Source organism: Haliotis rufescens, unplaced genomic scaffold (genome assembly GCF_023055435.1).
Source record: "Haliotis rufescens isolate VD_foot unplaced genomic scaffold, xgHalRufe1.0.p SCAF_4, whole genome shotgun sequence".
Taxonomy (NCBI): domain Eukaryota; kingdom Metazoa; phylum Mollusca; class Gastropoda; order Lepetellida; family Haliotidae; genus Haliotis; species Haliotis rufescens.
The window spans coordinates 60953937-60978875 of record NW_025964112.1 but is presented as its reverse complement, the minus strand read 5'-3'; the positions used below and the strand labels follow the sequence as shown (position 1 = coordinate 60978875).

At 41.6% G+C, this 24939-nt stretch overlaps 1 protein-coding gene across 4 annotated transcripts; it reads right to left on the bottom strand.

The window, feature by feature from the left end:
- Positions 1-494: 494 nt before the first annotated feature.
- Positions 495-24843, bottom strand: LOC124113181 (arylsulfatase B-like). 4 transcript variants are annotated; one of them, XM_046473456.2, is made up of 9 exons: positions 9844-10088; positions 9581-9707; positions 9045-9201; positions 7144-7256; positions 6325-6438; positions 5433-5555; positions 5043-5172; positions 3666-3819; positions 495-2014 (listed from the first exon to the last, which is right to left on the bottom strand). In XM_046473456.2, the coding sequence occupies exons 2-9, from the start codon at positions 9671-9673 to the stop codon at positions 1345-1347; spliced, it is 1554 nt and encodes a 517-aa protein (XP_046329412.2). In that variant the 5' UTR covers positions 9674-9707; positions 9844-10088; the 3' UTR covers positions 495-1344. The 4 variants fall into 4 exon arrangements, with proteins under 4 accessions (XP_046329412.2, XP_046329402.2, XP_048238382.1 ...); XM_046473446.2 differs by having other exon boundaries at positions 9948-10088; XM_048382425.1 differs by lacking the exons at positions 9581-9707; positions 9844-10088 and adding an exon at positions 23863-24104.
- Between the last annotated feature and the right edge of the window lie 96 nt (positions 24844-24939).

Genomic DNA, 24939 nt, shown 5'->3' with positions numbered 1-24939 from the left:
AACAGCTGTAGAACGACAGTGAGCCTTACAGCTGTAGAACGACAGTGAGCCTTACAGCTGTATACAAACACAGTGAGCCTTACAACTGTAGAAAGGCAGAGAGCCAGATATATGACGGCGGTCTGTAAATAATCGAGTCTGGACCAGACAATTCAGTGACTGATATCATGAGCATCGATCCACGCAACTGGGATACGATGACATGTATCAACCAGGTCAGCGAGCCTGACCACCCGATCCCATTAGTCGCCTCTTACAGCTGTAGAACGACAGTGAACCTGACAACTGAAGAACGACGCTGAGCCTAAAGGCTGTGCATTCCTTCCAAATGGGTCGCATCGGTGTTACTTGTCAGGTATGGTGGCCTCTTGGGAAATACATATGTATATGATATACGTATATGCATGTTGTGTTGGCATGAAGAACAATAAAAAAAATGTCATTGTCATATTTATTTTGTTTCGGGTGTAAGATACATCTTTGTATATATTGTAACATTCTTTTTTTTTTTACAACGTATAATAATAAAACATGTACATAACAGCTTTCAACATTACCCACAATGGCCAATGAGATTGTAGCAGTTGCGTTTCTTCAAAGTTCCTGAGGTACCAGATATGTTTACCATGGAGGTTTTAAATACACCGTAAACAAGGAGGATGAATATCTCTACTGGAGATGTCATTGTGTAATCCGACCTTGCAGCTTATCACATTATGTTGTTTATCATGACAAAGTCATGCATTTTTTAAACTATTCACTTGTCATGAATAAAACACTGCTGACAACCAAACCCTATCTTATTAACCTTTACACCCCTATTTGATAAATAGTGAGCTTATTCTTAACAATATTCGCCCGATCAGGATGACACCGTTCGGCATGCAGCCGACGGACACACCCGGCTCCCATATACACCTGTTTATCAAGAAAATAAGTCTGCAAGGAAACCAAATATCACAGACATTTAATGTCGTCCAGTCAATCAACATGAGTCACTATCATTACCTCGTGGTAAAAACATGTACACGCTGCCCTTGGATATTTCATTCTCGTGGGTGTAGAACTATGCCAAGAGTCTTCAGAATCTGATATCTCCCAGCGAAGTTTTTTGACAACTGGTCTTGTTCAAATTTTCAGTGATGAAAAGTTTAAGTGGATTTCAATTGCTGTCTCTAAAATTCCCTCAGTGCAACCAGTTCACATATAACTTTAGGTAGTTAAAAACTCATAAAAATAACAAATTAAAACAACGCTCCTTAAGAACTTCAGCAATTTTTAAAAACATATAGAATCATTTTTAAAAGATTAAATCTGTCGGAAACATGTGTCAAATATGGTGTGCTATAGCCACCACGTCCACGCACCCCCGTGAAGTCGGGGGTCAGAGTTAGGATCAGAGGGCTTGTTGGCGGGGGTAACCATGGTTTTCCTGTACACATCAAGTCTGGCCAGCAAAGCCTGAACCTTGTCTGGATTCGTTGAAGCAATGTTGTGGAATTCGCACGGGTCGCTGGGAATGTGGAACAAACATGGCGACACTTCCGGTTGACAGTTTGTCTCGGCATCCACGGGTTTCTTGCCGCACTTGACGTCCACTGGATGGTCGTTCTTGCTGAATATATTCACGAACTCACTTCCAGAAGGATGTTCGAAGTTTGTGTCTTCTCCTTCTGGTGGCGGGTACCAAGAATCATCTCGACCCCCTGAAATATCTCCCATAACAAGTTTATAGTCCCCAACTCTAATAGAAGAAAAGTTCTGTATAGGATCAATGTTATGCAATATTTCTTGCCTAACAGCTTCGCCATCGTTCGACAACATTTCCCACAGATTGTAGCCATCTTGGTTTCTGAGCTTGTTGACGTCACCTCCGGCCGCGTGGTAGAGTGTGGGCAGCCAATCAGTGATGTGCATCATGTTGTCCTGGACGTACCCGGATGTAGAGAGTAGAGGGCTGTAGATGAAGCCATTCCCCCGTACCCCGCCTTCCCACATCGTGTTCTTGCAGCCACTGGGGAAATAACAACAATATACTAGTGCGTCAGCACAGCAAAGTCAGCCATCAGATAAGTGACACAAATCGCGAATTACAAATTCGAGAAATGAATATTGATCGTCGTAGATTTAATGGAGTTCCGAAAGCGGGTTTTCAGCCTATATTCAAAGATACGCTCACTCACATACGCTTTCTATACAATACTCTAAAAACAAACAACCAAAGACAGTAATTCTCACCGATTCATTAAGTAGCTTACAAGCACTCCAAAATAAATGTACTAAAAACAGGGGTAAACTCATATGTAAAATCCTCGTTATGATTCAAACGATCCAAAAAGACCAAAACTCAACGATAGCAAAACACCTTAAACAAATAATGAAAAAACCTCAACACAAAGTCTCAACGTACCACCAAAACAAACAAACGGACAGGACTATAACTAGACTCCACAATGGTCACACAAACCTAAACAGCCATAAGCTCAAAATTAAAAAGCATCGGACAGGCCACTGCCTTCACTGTCCTATAGTGTATGTAATTTCCCAATGTAAACACTACACCATACAACGCAACAAACTCTTTAGTGAAATAGGTACACACATTACCACAATCCAACAACTCCTCACTAATTCCTCCAACTATTACCACCTAGGCAATTATCTAATCAAAACCAAATTAAACGGCAGGATCTAATGTCCTACTCATAAAAACAAACAAGCAAACGTAAATAGAAAAGTACACTTAACATAAATCCAGTCAGCTACTTTTAAGGCCCCTATTCCAAAATGACCCCATTATTATTGAGTAATCGCTTATATCCCATTCTAAACCTTCACCCCTGTCAAGGGAATTTTTTTGGGCATATTTTAAATTTGCAAATTAATATTTTTTAATCATTCCTTCGTTTCTAGGTATGCCCCGAGTGCGAAATCGGCAACACCGGAAGCGCTCTTTAAAGCTACAACATCCTCATCCTCATCAACGCTCACTCACAGAACAAGGTCACAAACAGTATCATTCCTGTATCTCATGCATATTCTCATGGCATAATGCTGGGTATGGTAGTCATTCAAACACCTTACTGTCTGTCAACTAAACTTTCATAATGTATACAAATAACACAACAGTTAATAAGACAAACACGGGGCCCCCTGTTCTCACATGATACTGATAACAACATCGACCTGGACTGGACAAAAATAATCTGCGACAGTGGAGCCAAATCCCCCATTAATTACATTCCTACTTGCAACATCTGGGTGAAGGGTGATACTATATTATTCCAAAATTAATTTGGATCAGCATAAGCTAGAAAAAAATATTCTTCCTACTTTCTTGTGAAATGTGGACGCACACACACTGACTGCATAAACTGTTGCTCACAAACTCGTGACCAGATATGATGCAGAATGTGCAGCAGATCTGCATATCACATAACTTCTGACGAATCCTGCAAGATGTCATTGTCATGAAGTGGTGTTTGGTGTTTTGATCAGGGTACCGTTGTACAAAACAACCTTAGCACTACGACTGTCGTAAGTCTATGTTAAGGTAGGGAGCTATGACACCTTAGCGCTCAGATCGCTTTGTACCCAGGACTACTTATCATGACTAGTCACAAAATAACTTGACCGGCAACACTAAGGAACGCCGTAATACACACCGAAGTGGCCAGTTGCAAGCGGCGTTGTTGTCGTAACCATTGGTGGGTCCGCCGTTGTCGGTCGTGAAGACGATGATGGAGTTGTTCAACATCCCTGTCTGCTGCAACGTTGCCGTGACGTTAGCAACAGCTTCATCCAGCGCCGATACCACGCCTGAAGCAACCACACAGCACATGTATATATACTATTAAATCGTTCTTTTTACTTTCAACAACTGGTTTATAGAAGGCCCAATAGACGTACACAATCTGATTATGACAATGACGAGAAAGCAGATTCTATTCAAACCCTGAAGTTGAGTAAGTTTGTTTTAACGCTGCTATGAACACATCTACCGGAGGTAAGGGAGTTAGATAACTGACTACAAAAGTCCAGTTTCTACCCTTACCGAACTAGGCTGGAGTTAGAGTATGGCTGGACTAACGAGTCTATGCATAGCCCAATCAAAATGGCGTAACGAACTACACATCCAGTTCGTAAACAACATGAATTTCAACGTGCAGATTTCAGTCGACTGCAAGATTTGCAAAGCATCTGTACTGTCAACTCGGGATCGAAAGATATTATCCAAATCTTTTTTATGTTATAAATCAAGGTGTCCACTTCGCGCGGTAAGACCCGTTTCATTACAATGTAGATCTTGATTATTGATCAGATCGTCTTGACAGGGCGCCACCATTTTGTTTGAAGCAAGTGCAAGTAATGTGAGAGGTGGAATCTGATTGGTCAATAGGAGGGACATATAAGGCACATAACTCTTAATACCCACTGGTGGCGCTATGGACTTAAATCAGATAAAGCGCTTGCCTACTATTAATAGTATTCCAGTTAGATCAAGGCGTGTCAGCTTAAGGATGCAGGTCTTGTACCACTGTCGTGAAACTCACGAGCACGGGTAAGTGGAGACAAACCTATCGGGACGAACCGGGATTCGAACGGTCGACCCACATCATAGGTTTCTGGTGCGCCAAAGGGACGCAACTCTGCACAACGTATTCCGCATGTAGACGACTGGGCTACCCGTGCCCGCCTGAAGTCGAGATATCACCACCGTGAAACAAGAGAAATCTCGAACCTGCTTCCTAGTCATGGCAATATTCTGATGACTGGCTTGGAATAGACCTGCTTTATTACAATACCTCAGTACAAATTTGGTTAAATCTTTTAGTACTGAACTAGTCCGTTTTATTGAATCGGTGATATGATTGATAACCTTTTACGATTTTAGTATATCGTGGTATAATTCTTTAACGACGCTTTCGTTGCTAAATATAGGTGAATACTTGATGACGTGTTATTTTTTAACCCACTGTTAACCACTGACGCTGATCCTATATTTTTACGGTTTGTGACCAAATATATGAGATATAATGTACCAGCAAACAGTTTCCTCTGCGTATCTTTGAAGTCTGGGAATCTGTCGACATATTTCTGTGGTGCTTGTATAGAATCTCCTCCAGGATTCCCAGCATGCACTGCTTGGAAGGCCAAATACAGGAACAGGGGCTGCGCATGTGACAGACAGGGAGTAGTGAAAAACAGACTGGTATATTGAACACACGGAGTTACACCCCCATAGTGTACCCGAATTCACGGTGAGCAGGACTGTACTGTACCAATATGAAGTAAAATACATTTAGAAAAGTATTTGTAAGTATCCTTTTCCCTATCATTATGAGGTGTATCCCCTTGTTTGGGACATCTCTACGATGTTGTGTAATAGTATTCCTTGATTCCATATGACTGCCATTCAACCAGGTTCCCACCTTTGACTGGTTATGCGCTCTTATGACGTCACTGGCCTCTGTCGCAAACAGTGTTGTGGAATACTGCTCATCATCCGTGCGCACCAAGTCCAGGTTCCGGCGGAAGTCCAACCCCCACATACCCTGAAACACAAAACCCGCCCCTTTCTCTACATTCGGACCAAACTTTCACTCTGTTTGCCACTACTGATACTTCATCGATAATACGAAACATGGTTAATGTTAGTGTTTTATAGGTACGTACCGATGGAATATTTTGTACAGAGCTATAGATAAGCAGCGTATTTGCGTAAAATACCCCCCAAAAATATTCAAAACCCAAATAATTTCAATTTACTTGCGTACTAAAACGCATGCATTAAATGAAAAACTCAAATGTATAAAAACAGCTCGCGTAAATACCCAATGAAGCTTTTTTCAGCAAGCGTACAAAGGACCTAATTTCCGAAACACAATTACGAGCTAATTTACTTTCCGAGTCAAGCCTATATATTTAGAACATTATTTCATTTTTTTAAATCTTGAAATGTTCACTAAGTTTTGGAAAACCCTAATAGAGTGAAGAATAGATGAGTGAAAAAATATTACCCAATGAAAAATGTAATAATCTAATTAAAATAGAAACCCTAGAGTAAAAACTCTATTGCTCAAAAAGTTATCTGGAGCCCTGTTTTGTATACAAAAGGCCATGGAAGCCTGAGATGGGTGAATGTTGTTTAACTCCGCAGTCATCACATTTTCCTCTAATGGCTGTTGTATGCAAATTAATAAGTATACCACTCAGTTTGATAAGGATCCAGTGATTGAAAGTATCCATGCCACTCAGGACTGACCACTCCATCCCCGTTTTATTCCACAGAAGATATAAAAAATGCAGTACGTCAGTACACACCGGCCCCTTGCTTGTGTGGTCGAAGTAGTCTTCCTTCCCGGTGTAGTAGCCAAAGTGGGAGTCGAACCCGCGCATAGTTGGAACGTGGTTCTTCGTGAAGAAGCCCAAGTGCCACTATAACATGAGTGTTAGGTAGTACGAGACTGTGTGAATACAAGGGCGACATGATTACATACTTGGTGAAAGTCATGTGGAGATCATGCTGTTGTTTATTGTTTAAACACCACACTCAGCAATATTCCAACTATGGGGGCAGTCTCTAAATAATCTTGTCTGGACCAGCCAAACCAGCGATTGGCATTATAAGCATCGATCAACCAAGTCATCGATCCGATCAGTTAGTCGCCTCTGACGACAAGCAGGGGTTACTGAAAACATATTCTAACCCCGATCTTGACGGCGGATACGATTTTCTGTGTATAGAAGATTCTCTGTGCATTCATCTCACTGAATCAGACAAAAATACAGACTGTATGGCATGTTGTTATGGCAACCTCTTTATAAAAATATTTCTATGCTGGCTTTTACACATGATCAAGATAGTACAGATGAACTTCAGAAAGGAACTTTCTAATACTAAACGAATAACTAAAAAAAAACTACAGGCTGCTGAACTTAATTACTAGGGGTGAGACAAGAATAGTTTAAGAATACTGAAAATAACAGATTGCTTTTGATAAATACTGTTCCACTTCACCAATAACAGGTTGAACAATCTTAAATTCACTGACCATCACCTTATTTTTGAAACCATGTTTTTGTCCTGACAGTACCGACCAATAGGACCACTGCCTTTGTGTCAGCCAGTATTTAGCTCACCTTACCGACGATGTGGGAAGCGTACCCCAGCTCATTGAGGTACTGCGGCATGATGGTCTCGTTCAGGGACAGGCCATACGGAGTGGACTCGCCTATCACGCCGTGTTGGAGACCTGCGGACACAAAACGTGAGAAGAGTAGTGCCATACATTGTACAAACGGGACTGGTATCCCAAGGATAATGCTGCCTGCACTTCTGTCTAAATATAACTGCATGAGTGGTGATATTAAAGACAACTGACCGTATTGTAGATCTTGGCTGAAATATTATTGATGCGACGTAAAATCTTTAACCAACTCAATCACGTCCATGCATGATCAGTGTGCACCGGTTCCAGAATAGCATACACTGCCCTGTTCCACAAAGGGATCATAGCGCTACTACTGTCGTAAACCTATGTTACAGTATGGGAGTTACGGTCGTCATAGCGCTATGATTGTTTTGTGGAACGGGGCCCTATTCTTCTTGGCAGTTTTAAAATCTTATACATTCTGAGACTGAGAATGTCCGGGTTAGAATTGGTCGTTAGCAACCAATGCCTGTCGTGAGAGGCGACTAACGGCATCGGGTGGTCAGATTCGCTGACTTGGTTGACCATGTTATAATATCCCCAAATTTTGTTCATGATGTCTGGTCGAGACTCGATTATTTACAGACCGCTGTCATACGGCTGGAATATTGCTGAGTGTGGCGTTAAACAACAAACAAACTAGCCAACCATATTGCTGGTGCAACCAAGAATGTTCACTCATTTTAATAGTCTGCAACACCTAACGTGTCCGGGTTAACTTCGGGTTACCAGGTTAGTCACGGTGGTCCGGCTCACCTGTGTGTACGGGGCGTCTGTCTGTGTGTATCAGGTGTCCGTCTCACCTGTGTCTATTGGGTGTGTGTATCACCTGTGTGTATCAGGTGTCCGTCTCACCTGTGTGTATCACCTGTGTGTATCAGGTGTCCGTCTCACCTGTGTGTATCAGGTGTCCGCCTCACCTGTGTGTATCAGGTGTCCGTCTCACCTGTGTGCATCACCTGTGTGTATGGGGTGTGTGTATCAGGCGTCCGTCTCACCTGTGTGTATGGGGTGTGTGTATCACCTGTGTGTATCAGGTGTCCGTCTCACCTGTGTGTATGGGGTGTCTGTACCACCTGTGTGTATCAGGTGTCCGTCTCACCTGTGTGTATGGGGTGTCTGTCTCACCTGTGTGTATCAGGTGTCCGTCTCACCTGTGTGTATGGGGTGTGTGTATCACCTGTGTGTATCAGGTGTCCGTCTCACCTGTGTGTATGGGGTGTCTGTCTCACCTGTGTGTATCAGGTGTCCGTCTCACCTGTGTGTATGGGGTGTGTGTATCACCTGTGTGTATCAGGTGTCCGTCTCACCTGTGTATATCAGGTGTCCGTCTCACCTGTGTGTATGGGGTGTGTGTATCACCTGTGTTTATCAGGTGTCCATCTCACCTGTGTGTGGGGTGTGTGTGTATCACCTGTGTGTATCAGGTGTCCGTCTCACCTGTGTGTACTGGGTGTCTGTATCACCAGTGTGTATGGGGTGTCTGTCTTACCTGGGTGTATGAGGTGTGTGTATCACCTGTGTATCAGAAGTCCGTCTCACCTGTGTGTATGGGGTGTGTGTATCACCTGTATGTATCAGGTGTCCATCTCACCTGTGTGTATGGGTGTGTGTATCACCTGTGTGTATCAGGTGTCCGTCTCACCTGTGTGTATAGGGTGTCTGTCTCACCTGTGTGTATCAGGTGTCCGTCTCACCTGTGTGTATAGGGTGTCTGTCTCACCTGTGTGTGGGGCACTCTCAGTAAAATACAGATTTGCATGGGGTGTCTGTCTCACCTGTGTGTATGGGGCGTCTGTATCACCTGTATGTGTGTGGTGTCTGTCTTACCTGTGTGTATTGGGTGTCTGCCGGTCATGAGTGCGCTTCTAGTCGGGGTACATATTGGAGACACGTAGTAGTTGTTGAGGAGGATGCCATTGTATGCAAGCTTGTCTAAATATGGCGTCCTGATCTTTGAACCATGGAATCCCACGTCACCCCAACCCTGGCAAAATTGAAAGTTATTCTGTGTTCAACAGTACATAACAAGAAGCTGTCTTCAATGACACGCCTACATGCAGATACACATGACAAACCACAGATGCTAAATTATTCAAGTCCTATATCCACTGACATAAATGACGCTAACATTAGTCAAAATATTTACCATTCTTTAGTCATTTATCTTCTTATTAAGATTTTGTTTTTAAAACAGAAATATAAGATTTACTTTGCTGTGGTACTTGTGTGAAATTGTTTGTATCTTCACAATCGTCATGTTATTGATAACCGAGGAATAACGTGAAAAAATCGATGAATCAGTGTTACATAAATTATTTTCCTTAAGTTAAACTTATCAACCTGTTGTTATTGATTATACTCACCAGATCGTCCGCTACAATGAAGATAATATTTGGGCGCTTCGCCTGTGACGTCACACACACGAGCAGAAGTACAGTTATCAAAGCTGGTTTCATTGTCCGGTTGACCGCGCACCAGAAGATTCGTTGACTACAATACAATATGATTAATGTCGTAACAAACAACGTCCTACGGTTACCTTGAGAAAAGTTGCTGAATACGACTGGAGTTTGATTAAGTCAACGAATAGCGTGACTAAATGTATCTAAAATTAGATCTTTTTTACCTCGTCACGTGACCAAGATACGCCCGCCAGCTGACAACGGTCCTTGAGCTACCAGGAAAGTGTACGTTGCTTCAGTGTACAGTGATAATATAGCGATAACTTACTTTATGCCGAGGTCAACCTCCAGTTATGTATGCAAGTCGGCTTCAACATATTCAGCCAAGAAGGCTGGCGATAAGATATAAACAATCTACTCGGCGCGCAGATAGCAATGCCGCGTTCTTGATGTTGATGCTACGATTCTGTTGACACAACAGTAAAGGGAAACAACTCTTCATCAGCACCATCTACAGCTGTTTAATGGGTAGAGTGGATGCTTCCAACATAAAGAATAACTTGCGTTCCAAACTACGTGTCTTATCAATATATTTCACATAACAAAACACTTTTTTCTTAACAGAACGTAACGTGTTCCAATTTTCAAACGTGTTTGAAGAGAACCACGAATCAAATAAAGGTGTGGGTTTTTAAAAAAAAAATACTCACGTGATTAAACATAAATATGTTTACAGACATCGATTTTGAATGATTTTGAATTTGCATGACCTCTACAGTATCGATGGAAAATTGGGGAGAGGATATGGATACTATGTATTACAAGTGTTTACGAAAACACATACATTTTCTTCTGCTTCAAGAGCATCAACTGGCAATCTGAATGTGGATTGTTGAATACATGACAGAATGCAACGATTAAGAAACATCTTTATTCACCATTAAACTTGTCTGCCGATAATATTTGGTATGCCGATCAACCCTTGTTCATCCGTCAGCCATGGGCCTCATGCACCGCCGTGAAGGGCGGGATTGGCCCGCGGGTCATTTGTTATTCGTACAGCACATTTGAGTTTCATCCGATTATCTGCTTCTTATCTATTACCTTTGTTGTCATTGTTAATCTGCTCCTTATCACAACATGTCGTGCATATATACCTCTCATCACTTGGTGACCCGTGAAGATCCGGGGTAGAATAGGCCTTCAGCAACCAATGCTTGCCGTAAAAGAATCGGGTGGTCAGGCTCGCTGACTTGGTTGATGCATGTCATCGATCCTAATTTCGTGGATTGATGCTCATGATATCAATCACTGGATTGTCTGGTCCAGACTGACGTCATATAGCTGAATTATTGCTGAGTGCGGCGTTAAACAAAAAACAAACAAACCAACCAACTCATCACTTGGTTGTTGTCACTCCAGCTTGATAATTGTGCAAGAATCTACATCGAAACGTCGCTATATGCAATAAACCAGGGCACCGTTGTAAAAACCGATCTTAGTCCTAAGGTGATCGTAACTCCCATACCTTAACATAAACTTACGACAGTCGTGGCGCTAATGTTGTTTTGTACAACGGCACCCAGAAGGTATCCATAAAGTATACGTTTTTCTTACTTAACATAAAGAACATTGTCATATGAAGCCGATCCGACATTCCCTTCCACCTTATACCCGGTCATCCGGCAATCGGGGCAGACCCACATAGACGCGTGAACTGTAAATATCGGTCTTGGTCGTGGATTCGCCACGTTGCCACACCGCTTTCGCTACAACGTTGTCACAACGTTTCTTTGTCGTTGCCACAAGGTAAAATTGTGTGGTTTTCTTAACGTTTCTACAGCGATATGGTGTAACCTTACCAAACACCTTTCCTGCAACTTTGCATTATAATACACTGTTATACATGATTGACATGTCTCTCATATTCTCATCACTTTTTGACAGGGCTGATATTTATATGAAGTTCGTGCTAATTCCATTTTAATATTGTTGATTTAATGATGTGGTTCTCTAAGCGGTCACTCTGTACTTTGGAAATGACGGCCATGAGGCACAGCTGTTGTTGACGTATGTTTCTAATATGTATATCCAGGGCTGGATTTTAATCACGATCTTACAATATGTTTTTGTTTACAAAAATGAAAGTGACCAGATGATACTGGCGGCTGTGATGCTACACGATGCTAAAGGTTATGTTACAATGAAACATTCCAAAACGTTGTGTGTTTTCTGGGGAAGGTTTGGCTCTTGCGAGGAGTAATGTCTGATCTTAAATCCAACCATGTGCTATTGATTTGTTTGTTTGTTGTTGTTTAACGCCGCACCCAGCAATATTCCAGTTATATGGAGGCGGTGTATAAATAATCGAGTCTGGACCAGACAATCCACTGATTGACATCATGAGCATCGATCTACTCAGTTTGGATACAATAACATGCATCGACGAAGTCAGCGAGCCTGACCACCCGTTCCCGTTAGTCACCTCTTAAGACAATCATAGTCGCCTATTACGGCAAGCATGGGTTCCGACAAATATCTACCATGTAATGTCAGAATGAAAGTTGAGTTAGGGTCTGTTCTTGTGCAATTGACGAACATATCCAGATTACATAAACATCTGTTCACCAAGAAACAAAGAATCCAAGAGTATCAAATATTACAGACATTTTAATGTCGCCAAGTCAAACAACATGTGTCATTATTATTACCCCGTGGTACAAACATGTACACACTGCCCTTGGTTATTTCACTCTCGTGGTGTAGAACTATGTCATGAGTCCTCCGAATTTTATATTACCCACGTCTCCCTGTGAAGGTTTCTGAAGACAAATGTCGTTCTTCAAACTTTCACTTACGAAAAGACTATTATTTGATGTCCTTATATTCAAAACAGTTATATATAACGCGAGAGAGTTAATAACGTTTAAAACCTCATAATAAATAACAACACACCTTAACAACTGCAGCAAAGTATAAAAATATATTTAACTTCAAAAGAGTCTTTTTTGATACATACACTCTATAAATTGTCTGAAGACGATTAAATCTGTCTGTAGTGTGCTATTGCCACCACGTCCATGCACCCCCGTGAAGTCGGGGGTCGGCGTTAGGATCGGAGGGCTTGTAGGCGGGAGGAACCATGGTTTTCCTGTACACATCAAGTCTGGCCAGCAAGGACTGAACCTTGTCTGGGTTCATTGAAGCAATGTTGTGGAATTCGCACGGGTCGCTGGGAATGTGGAACAAACATGGCGACACTTCCGGTTGACAGTTACTATCGGCATCCACGGGTTTCTTGCCGCACTTGACGTTTACTGGATGGTCGTTTGTATGGAATGTTTTCACGGACTCGCTCCCAGAGGTATGTTCAGTCTTTGTGTCTTTTCCTTCTGGTGGTGGATACCAAGAATCATCTTTACCCCCTGAAATATCTCCCATAACAAGTTTATACTCCCCAACTCTAAGAGATGAATAGTTCTGTATAGGATCAATGTTATGCAATATTTCATTCCTAACAGCTTCGCCATCGTTCGACAACATTTCCCACAGATTGTAGCCATCTTGGTTCCTGAGCTTGCTGACGTCACCTCCGGCCGCGTGGTAGAGTGTAGGCAGCCAATCAGTGATGTGCATCATGTTGTCCTGGACGTACCCGGATGTAGAGAGTAGAGGGCTGTAGATGAAGCCATTCCCCCGCACCCCGCCTTCCCACATCGTGCTCTTGCAGCCCCTGGGGACATATACAGCATACCGTCAGTACAAGTACAACACTGCAGGGTTTGCCAGCAGATCTGTGACGCAAATGGGGAATCGCAAAATCCAAAAAAGAATGTTGATCGTCGAATGAATTGTTTGATAGGCATTACTTAGAAGTTGACGGATGTCAAAGTAGACACAAGCTTCACAACGGTATAAGGATCTATACCGAAACGTCGCCTTAACAGTAAATAAAGTTGTTATCCATAAATTGTGTTTACTTTGTCAATGCTGATGGTCGAAAATACGACGCCGATTGTACACCAGATCTGCACATCACATAACTTCTGACGAAGGACAACTAATCATGATAAGTCACAATTCAAATGGACCGTCTTGATATACGCCACTGTTTCCTGAATTGGTTGCACAAAATTGATAATGATATGTTGGTATGTTAGAAAATATTCTCATAGGTTTCTTCACTGAATGTATACTGTAGAGGATTACTTCAGGTTAGGATTAGTAATGCAATTTCAATCATGATATTATGTCATTATAATACCTTCAGATTATTTCATTTGTTTCATATTAATCACAGAGAGTGTTTATGGAGATTATTTCAATTGTTTCATATTAAACATAGAGAGAATATATAGAGATAATATCTAACACTGGCATTGTTCATAGAATCCTTCATTCTGTTGGATATTACAACATGCACAACATTTAAATTTAGTTTGTATGATTAAATTGGGATTATTAAGTTTGTATTATTTTGAAATTGAGACTTGATAAAATGGTAATAAAGTGTGTAGACCTTATGCTTAGAAATAGGCTTTCAATCGTTTTTTCAATCATGCATCCTAGCATAGATGTGGTAACAATCCAGCAACAGCTGTCCATCACCGACGGGCCTGTTCTGGGCAGTGGAATGCCCTACTGCTAGGTTAAAAGAAAACCAGCCTGCTCACTTTTTAGAAAAAAATTTTTCCCCTGTTCCACATAGTAAGTCTAATCGGGGAACGCTGTTATACACACCGAAGTGGCCAGTTGCATGCGGCGTTGTGGTCGTAGCCATTGGTGGGTCCACCGTTGTCGGTGGTGAAGACGATGATGGAGTCGTTCAACATCCCCGCCTTCTGCAACGTCGCCGTGACGTTACCCACAGCTTCATCCAGCGCCGACACCATGCCTGAATCAATCACACAGTACATGTATATAAATTACCTTATTGAAGGCCAATAAGGAAAGAGATTACTACACGGGAGTCTGTCAGATACCATTTATCTCACAACGACTTGTTTCAAAGCGAGTTAGATACGATTTGAAATGAGTTGTAAGGAAAATGTTATATTACAGGCACGAGTGCAGTAACCTGTTTCTTACACACCTTAAACTGCACCAAATCTAGTCAATGCATGTTTGTCTATTCTCACGATCGCCAGGCGCATTAATACGTAACACAATGGCCATGGATGACGTCATCCGGCTTGCTGCTTGCTGTACACACATAGTGTTAAACTCCACCAATCTCATTAAAATCAGATCTAAGTTCTCGCTGCCGCTAAAAAAAGCTTTGTTTAGCGATAGCGAGAACTAAGATCTGATTTTAATGAGATTGACACTCCACAAAATATGTTCCAGGCAATATTTGTCATATTATGAAAATGCAAACTAGATAATAACAAAGAACATTTAACAAACGCTCTAAAACCTTACACCCTGAAACCATTAAGTTTCAACACAGACGTAGGTGAATACGACTGTAGCACGAGAAACTTATCTATGAATCACAACCAGGAAAGTAGTCCGTCATAATCTGACCTGAAGTCATCCTCATGGAGTAGTCAATTCGATCTCACACATATATTTCATATCAGTTATTTCAAAATTGTTTCTCGCCAACAGGTGTGTAAGAAGCGTGTTTTTATTGAGTTTAAAGAAGACTCAATGGACTTCCAATATCGGATTATGACAAGGACGAGAAAGCAAGTTATATAATTCAAAAACCGAATTTGGGATATCGCCAGAGTGAAGCAAGAGGAATTTCAAACCAGTTTTCTCGTTATGGCCATACTCTGACGTTGGTAGTCTATTGGCTAGGAAATAGCCCTGTTTTGTTACAATACGTCAATACAAATCTAATCAAATGTTTTAGCATTAGCGATGTTGACGTTTAATCCACTGTCACACTCTTGTCACCCACAGACAATGACGTCATATTTTTACGGTTTGGGGAGAAAAAAACAAAAAAAACATAACTAACCAGCAAACAGTTTCCTCGATGTATTTTTGAAGTGTTGGTATCTGTCGACATACTTCTGTGGTGCTGCAATAATATCTTCTCCGCCATAATTCCCTGCATGCACTGCTTGGAAGGCCAGATACAGGAACAGCGGCTGCGCGTGTGACAGACAGAGAGTATTTAAACTCCGACTGGTATACTTGAACACCCGGAGTTACACGCTCACGAATTAACTCACTGTAAGCGAAACTGTACTGTACAAATATAAAGAAATATTATTTTGAAAAGAAATAATAACGAAATAAACATTTTCACTACCTTAACGATGTTTATCAACCACCAAGAACATTCTTCTTTGTGACATGTTTACCACTATGTATTATTGCGTAAAGGTTTCCTTTTTAGTTTCCATAAAACCAGGTTCCCACCTTTGACTGATTATGCGCTCTTATGATGTCACTGGCCTCTGTCGCAAACAGTGTTGTGGAATACTGCTCATCATCAGTGCGCACCACGTCCAGGTTTCGGCGGAAGTCCAACCCCCACATATCCTGAAACACAAAACCCGTCCCTTTCTCTACATTCAGACCAAACTTTCACTTTGTTTGCCACAACAGATACTTAATCGATAATATTAAACAGACGAAACATAAGAGCACACCCAGGATGGCATGGTTATTGCTAGTATTGTATGCCAATCTCATTTAAATTCCATCTTAGTTATCGCTAAACAAAGATTTTGAGGACATCCCATTAAGGGTCACGTCAGAACGACCTTTCATTAAACCAATCAGAGCGTCGCTTACCAGATCATGGAAGTGACTGTCGGAATGTGTTTTCTAATCATGCAACCACGAAATATTTAACACAGGGTATTCCGAACGACAGTTACGGGTTTTATGATTATATCCATACAATCTAGGCCATCTGTAAGCCATTCCAGAGTGTTCTTCTGGTGAGTTTTAGTTTTTTTAATCGAGAATACGTCAAAATATGTTTCGAAGCGTAGTCGCCAGTTTGAAACTAGTGTCGTAAAGCTCGAGAAAGCTGCCTTCTGATTGGCTAATGTCGATTTCTTGTCAGTCCTTTCATTGGTCGGTCAAAATTCGCGAAAGGTCGTTCTGACGTGACCCGTAATGGGATGTCCTCAGATCTTTGTTTAGCGGTAGCGAAACTTAAGATCTGATTTTAATGAGATTGTATGCGTGTACTGATGGCTATAGAATGTTTTGTATATAAAAGGCCATGGAAGCCTAATAGATGGTGAATAAATGTTGTTTGACGCCGCAGTCAACACTATGACGGCTAATGCGGTGGTCTGCAAACAAATAATCAAATAATGGACAAGACAAACCAGTGACTGAAAGTATGAGCAACGATTCACACCACAGGTGCCCGGTGGCACAATCAACCAATCAAACATAGACATTTGTGTGCTATTTGTCTATTTTGTACACTAAAATTTCGACTAGCAGAAATATGAGTAGTTTTTGCACTTAAACTTTCGCTATGAGTACGAGTCGACAATGTATTCAGAAAACGACGATGTGCAATCAGCTTCCTGCTTAGGGACCAGTTCAAAAGTTCGATATCGGATAAAAAAACCTTTTTAAGTTTTGAGATTGGATATATTTAATGACAACTCCTAACAGGATATGAATAAAATAGGTTTTCCTAGCTTGGTTACAATATAAATCATTGAGAAATCAGGTAAGTTGATGTTGTCGGATGGAAATCATGCAGGGACATTAACACCCCACCCCCACCCATAAACTTAAGGAATATAGATATTTATCCCACATCGAATTTTTTAACTGCTCCTTTACCCGTAGTCAAGCCAGCGAATAGTTTAAGTGTGCAAAATCTACTCATATTTCTGTTAAAGTCCGTCGACTACAAAATCACGTGATAGCAATAAAAGAAAAAACTTTATTCGGTCATTACAGTATAACGGAACTGGTATTTTTGGTTAGGTCAATGAGTATTATTCGAAAATAACCAACTTTCGTCTCGTAATTGTGTATTTAATGGAAAATATTTGTGATAAACCGGGTGGCAGGCTGATGGTTGACGGACTAAAGTAGACAATTTAGTGTGTCAAATAGACAATACCATATACCATTGTATACATTTCTATGCTTTTGAACACACAATTTTCGATGGTCGCCCTGAATACAAGTATGTAGAAGCAAAAGACGCAGCAAGTCGGTACACACCCCCGGTCCCTGGCTTGTGTGGTCGAAGTAGTCTTCCTTCCCGGTGTAGTAGCCAAAGTGGGAGTCGAACCCGCGCATAGTTGGAACGTAGTCCTTTTTGAAGAAGCCCAAGTGCCACTATAACAGGCATTGCAGATTACTGTTATTAGTACTAGACTTGTATAAAAAGGTGTACATGATAACATACTCAGTGTAATTGTGGAGAGCGTGCTGTTGTTGTTTTTGATTGTTAAACACCGCACTCAGCAATATTCCAACTATACGACGGCAGTCTGTAACTATTCACGTCTGGACAAGACTATCCAGTGATTGAAATTATGAGCATCAATCAACGCAATTGGTAGACGATGAGATGCATCAACCAAGTCAGAGAGCCTGATTCCCAGATCCCGTTAGTCGCCTCTTAAGACCAATTCTAACCCGGATGTTCACGGGGATTCGATTACATCTCCCTGAATCACACAAAACAGACACGTAGAACATTTCTTGTTGTTACGGTAACACCTTGAAAAAAATATTTCTAAGTTATTTTTTATCAAGATGGCACGGCTCATCTCCAGACAAGGAACTTTCCATCTTGATAAACATACTAATTACTTTCTATTACATACTCCTACAACTTCCAACGTAAACTGACGGCCTAAAGAAACTTTACCATTGTTCACTCTAGTTACAAAAACACAATACTTAGATGCATGAAGTAAAATGTATTGAAAAGATAAAAATCTCAACGAAATCAACATCTAAAGTGACAGCCATACATTATCCGATACTGGCATGACAGTTGTCCGAATTGAGGTGAGGTAGTAAAAAAAAGCTTTCAACCTAAGGGACAAAGGGCACACACATCTAAAATCGCTCAAGTTCAATGACATGTCACATTAATAGTGTGTATGACCACCCCCTGCTCACAAGACACGCAAAAACTCTCCATCGCACAGAAGTCAGTCGTCTGATTACGTCACGTGGGATACGTCACCATTTTCTTGGGGGCCTGGATCAGTTCTTGTCGGTTGGCTGGAGGATGTGGTCGTTGACGAACATGACGATCAATGACCTTCCATGCGGTGTTCTATGGGGGACATGTCTGAGCGTGCAGGCCACGACAACATGTTGCCGTTGCTGGCTGCAAGGAAGTTCTGTACGATTTGGGCTGTAAGGTGCCGGGCGTTGGCAGCTGTTGTAGAAAGGGTAGGTCAGTTGGACGAAGAATGTCATCAATGTAACGCTGAGCTGACAAATGACCAGTGGTGTTCTCTCCTGCCAACAATTTCCTCCCCACACCATACCACCTCCCCACCACAATACGGCACGAACTCCTAAACGCAACATACCAACGTTCGTTCTCCCATTCGGCGGTAAACATGATGTCTTCCATCAGTTCTGAACAGACAGAACCGGCTTAGTGAAGACGACCCTTTGCCAGTCACGTCGCTGCCAACGACGTACAGTCCGGGCCCATCCCAATCTCTGACGACGATGTTGCGCTGTCAATAACTGTCCTCTGTAAGGTATGTGAGCTCTAAGTCACTGAGCCCTGAGGTGCATGGCCACTGTCTGTCGACTAACCATATGCCCTAAGACAATCGTCGCTGATGACGTCACTGTCAGGAATCGATTCTGAAAATGCAAATACGCAAGTATCTGTCTTCATTGGGAGTAGTTACCCTGGGTCTGGCTGTTCTTGGCCTGTCTGATGTCTGCCCGATCTGTCTGGTTGCATCAGGTTAGTTACAGCAACACGGGAGCAACCAAAAGTGGCATGAGTGGCTCCTATCTGTACCATACCAAGGGCCCGCTCGCGTTCTTCGGGTGTCAGTCGTGGCATTTCTGTGCTGGTTTTTCTATCAGTGGGATTGTCTGACATACGTCCGTGTCATATATGTACCCTTATTGTATGTGTATTTTTGGCTGCCCAAGAGGCACGTGTTTTTCACCTTTATCGCATTTCCTTTGCATATAAAAACAACGTGCCGTGGACGTGTATCAATTTCTGCATAATGCACTGTTGTGTTTGGACGATATGTTTTGCATTGATTTAGTTTGAACTTGTGTTTTTAATGTTTTGCAATTTCATTTTTAAAGTGGTTAAGTGTCTTTTGCCCGTCTGTCTATTGGGAGCGACTATCGAGATCATCTGCCACTTCTGTAACAATATTCACCGTCCTAAGGTGTAGAATACCTTGCACTTTTCGACATGATGACCAAGCTCGTCAGCTAAATGTTCTGAGTAATTAAACAGTAATTATTGCTACATGTTACACCAAGTCTGAATAACGAACCCGCTGCTGGTAAGGTATTAATTATTGAAGTACTGAACAGCTAAACAACTATTGAAATATTGTATATATGTAGGAAATCATGCTGCCATTTTCATGGAGATATACACATGTGTTTTTAGATCGACTTAACGTGGTACACACACCTGCTGACCTGCCCAGGGACAAGGAAAACAACAGTTTACGAATTTCACATATTGGCCTATATTAGATCATCCTAAAATATTAATCGTGTACATGTCACTCTAAGATAATATGACAAAAAGTGAGCAGGGCTCCCTCATACCCCCGACTTCGACTCAAGCATCCTACTAAAGAACAATTGTGAGAGTGGAGATATATTGATGCCTTAACGTTTCAGCCGGTTTCTATTAAAAAATGAAATGATATAATACAGTAATGGCATCATTCAAAGATGCGTCGTTCAAAATCTGAAAACCACCCAATATATTCTCTGAAAATCCGCTTATGGAAATCAGTGCACCTCTCCTATTGGTGTAAAACCTGTACCCCAAATTGGAAAAGTGTCCATGAATTAGGTTTCAAGTTATAAGTCGTACAAATGTTGAAGTAAAGAAAAGCCTAAGTTAAAAACATGCAAAGAAATAATATTTTTCAGAAAATACACATATCAAGATCAAACTTTGCACGACCTCTCCTATTAGTATAGAAAGTGTTCTTAAATTTGAAGAGAATTCATGTAGTAGTTCTCAAGTTATAGGTAAAAAAAATAGTGAAGTACAAAAACATTGTAAGTTCAAAAGATGTAACATTCATATTTTCTCTGAAAACCCGCATATCAAAATCAACCGCTTTACTGCATCTCTTCTATTAGTATGGAAACTGTTACCTAAATTTGAAAAGAATTCATGCAGTTGTTTTCGCACAAATGTTTAAGCAAAAGAATTCTAAGTAAAAAGAAATAAAAATAGCTATATTATTTATTTAAAAAATATTGAAATCAACCAAACACCAAACAGTACAACGATGGAATGAATGCAAGTACTGAAAAATGACTGCCTTGATCGGCTACTGTCCGAATTCACAAACTTAACAGATTGAAAAATCTTAAATTCACTGACCTTTCTCTTATGATAAATATAAACACAATTGGTCCTCACAGTACCCTGACCAATGGCACCACTGTCAGTGTTTAGCTCACCTTGCCGATCATGTGGGAAGCGTACCCCAGCTCATTGAGGTACTGCGGCATGATGGTCTCGTTCAGGGACAGGCCATAAGGAGCGGACTCCTTTATCACTCGGTGCTGGAGACCTGCGGACACAAAACGTGAAAAGAGTAGCGACATACATTGTACAGACGTAACTGGTAAACCTCATCTTCTCGAGGCAGTGGGGTGTTAACTGACTGTAAAAGTCCAGTTTCCACCCTTGCCGAGCTAGGCTGGATTTCTTGGCTCTATCGTAGCACCACCAGTGACTATTACGAGTTATGTCCCTTCTATGTCCCTCCTATTGACCAATCAGATTCCGGGGCGGTCGGGTAGCCTAGTGGTTAAAGCGTTCGCTCGCCACGCCGAAGACCCGGGTTCGATTCCCGACATGGGTACAATGTGTCTGGTGTCCCCCGCCGTGATATTGCTGGAATATTGCTAAAAGCGGCGTAAAACCATACTCACTCACTCACTCACTCACTCACTCACTCACTCACTCACTCACTCACTCACTCACTCACTCACTCACTCACTCACTCACTCACTCACTCACTCACTCACCCAATCAGATTCCACCTCTCATATCACTTGCATTTGTTTCAAAGAAAGTGGCGGCGTCCAGTCTGATCGATAATCAAGATCTGTATTGTAATGAAACGGATCTTACCTCCCGAAGTGTTTCAAATCACGTAATCACCTTGATTAAAAACATAAAAAGAATTGGAATATATCTGTCAACATATGATGAAACACATGCTCTGCAAATCTTGCAATCGGCCGAAATCTGCACGGCAGTTATGCGAACCGGATGTCGAATTTGTAAATCCACGATTTTGATTGGACTATGCATAGATTCGTTAGTCCAGTCAAAATGTAACTCCATAATTGCAGCTTAGTTCGTGATTAGCGCGCAAACGTCGAAGTTCCAGACAGCATACTGTTCTTCTTGGCAGCTCAATATCCTCCATTCTCCGAGGCCGATGGAAATGTTGCTTCCCTTATCTGCAATAACCCATGCCTAACTGGATCGGGTGGTCAGACTCGCTGATTGGTTGTTGCATATCATCGTGTCACAAATGCGATCGATGCTCATTATGTCAACCACTGATGTCTGGTCAAGACTCAGTTACCTACATAATGCCGCCATATAATTGAATATTGCCGAGTGTGGCGTTAAACAACAAACAGGTTATATTGCTTGAGCCACGTAGAATGTTCACTAACTTACTCTGAATATGTCTGTTTTATAAGTTTAATAAGTCCAGTGACGTACCTGGAACTGAGTGGCACAGTAAGCCGTAGATATTTCCCTTTTTATTTAGTGAAACCCACGAGCACGGCAATCTCAGTAAAATGCAGATCTGTATGGGGTGTCTGTCTCCCCTGTGTGAATGGGGCGTCTGTATCACCTGTGTGTATGGGGTGTCTGTCTCCCTTGTGTGGATGGTGTTTGTCTCACCTGTGTGCATGGAGCGTCTGTATCACCTGTGTGTGTGTGGTGTCCGTCTCACCTGTGTGTATGGTGTTTGTCTCACCTGTGTGTATGGGGCGTCTGTGTCACCTGTGTGTGTGTGGTGTCCGTCTCACCTGTGTGTATTGGGTGTCTGCCAGTCATGATGGCGCTTCTAGTCGGGGTACACAGTTGAGACACGTAGTAGTTATTGAGGAGGATGCCATTGTATGCAAGCTTGTCTAAATGTGGCGTGCTGATCTTTGAACCATGGAAGCTGACGTCACCCCAACCCTGACAATATTGAAAACGATACAGCACATAACAAGAAGGCGTCTTCAACGACTGAGGGGTGGACCATTTGATTTCTAGGGTGGAGCTTGGGGGTAGGGGGTGGAGAGAAAAAAAAACATCCTCCAAACAAAAGTTTCGGCCGCAATATGACCATCATCAACACACAATATTTCATGAGCAAAGCCATAATCTTTGACATCGAGACATGTGCATGACAATATGCCTGTAACACTTATTAATTAATATTAATTATTTCAAATCCTCCATTTCAAGATGCCATATCATGCAAGTCACTGTGACGTATCCTTGCACAAGATTATTGACCCAACTTGTCCGGCTGAGATAGGGCTGGTACAGTTTTTGACTGTGATGTGACATGCCCATTAAGTTTCCCTTACGAGGAACAAAACACAACATAAACATACTTGTATGGTCAATATGTGTATGGGTTGACACCTCTCAAAATGAAGAAGAAAAAAACATGACTGTACCCAAAAACAACCTGGACCCCCACCCAAATATCAAATGGTCTTCAAAGGCGTCTTCAGCGATACGCCTACATTCAGATACACATGACAGATCACAGATGCTAAATTATTCAAGTCCTATATCCACTGCAATAAAATGACGCTTACACTAGGCAACATATTCACCATTCATCAGTCAGTCATCTTCGTAAAAAGATTTTGTTTTTTTTAAAACAGAAATATAAGATTTACTTTGCTATGGTACGTGTGTGAAAATGTTTGTATTTTCACAATCGTCCTGTTATTGATCTCCGAGGCATAACGTGAAAAATCGATGACTCAGTGTTACATATATTCCTTCAGTTAGTCACGGCAGTGTAGACACTTACCAACCTGTTGTTATTGATTATACTCACCAGATCATCCGCTACAATGAAGATAATATTCGGGCGCTTCGCCTCTGACGTCACACACACAAGCAGCAGCACAGTTATCAAAGCAAGTTTCATTGTTCGGTTGACAGCGCACCAGCAGATACGTTGACTACAATACAATAACTCGTACCGTTTAGCCTATAACGAAAAATGTCGTACTGTTACTATGAGAAACGTTGCGAAGTATGACTTGAGTATGATCAAGTCATCGATGATAATCATTAGATTATCTAAACTAATATTTTTTTACCTCGTCACATGACCAAGATACGCCCACCAACTGACAACGACAAGATATAAACCATGTGCAATGCAAAGATAGCAATGCAGTATTCGTGTTGGTAATGATTGTGTTTAAATAACAATATTAGAAAACAACTGTTTCCCCTTACAACAAACTGACACCCTTTGTTGTCCTGTTTGCAGAGCTTGTGGGTCGACGTTTCGTCTTTCAGGACAACTCCCGTGTCCATCGCGCACGAATCGTCAACGCTCACAGGGAGACGCGTGCGTCAACGTCATAGGCCGCCGACCACGTTGGTTGAACTTGGCCAGGCGCTGCAAGAAGAGAGTAACAGGCCAGCTCCCTCAAATCGCCATTGGGATACTCGTACGCAACATACCTCGTCGAGTGAAAGAATGTTTGACAAATCATGGCGCTATTATGCACTTCTGATCCAAAAACGTCAACTTCGAAATTTCCAATCTCCCCCCTATCGTCCTTCAAGATCGTTGGCTAACTTCAATAACGGATTTAATGTGTTTCCAATTCGTTCATTGTTATCATACAAATATAACTAGAAACTAATATTTGTTACAGTTTTGGAAACTATAAGTATTTCCAAGTATCCCCTACTAGTTTTGAAGAGTATATAACAAAACATCATCTATATTTTTGGCTGGTAATGGTTATTGCAGAGGAACAGAATGTTGTCCAACCATTATAAGTTAGTTGTCATCGTTGAAAATTATTTTTTTAATGCCCAACAAACATGTCTGAAGTGACTCACAATTTCACATAAATGTGTTATGGTTGGGTTTTTTCAAATAGGGGGCACC

Excerpts from the sequence above, each read along its gene's own strand:
- LOC124113181 (XM_046473404.2), bottom strand. The coding sequence starts at position 23,955 with ATGAAACTTGCTTTGATAACTGTGCTGCTGCTTGTGTGTGTGACGTCA. Across the intron at positions 22,980-23,862 it reads TCATTGTAGCGGATGATCTG|GGTTGGGGTGACGTCAGCTT; the intron begins GTGAGTATAATC and ends CAATATTGTCAG. Across the intron at positions 15,721-15,994 it reads GAGCGCATAATCAGTCAAAG|CCGCTGTTCCTGTATCTGGC; the intron begins GTGGGAACCTGG and ends TCACACGCGCAG.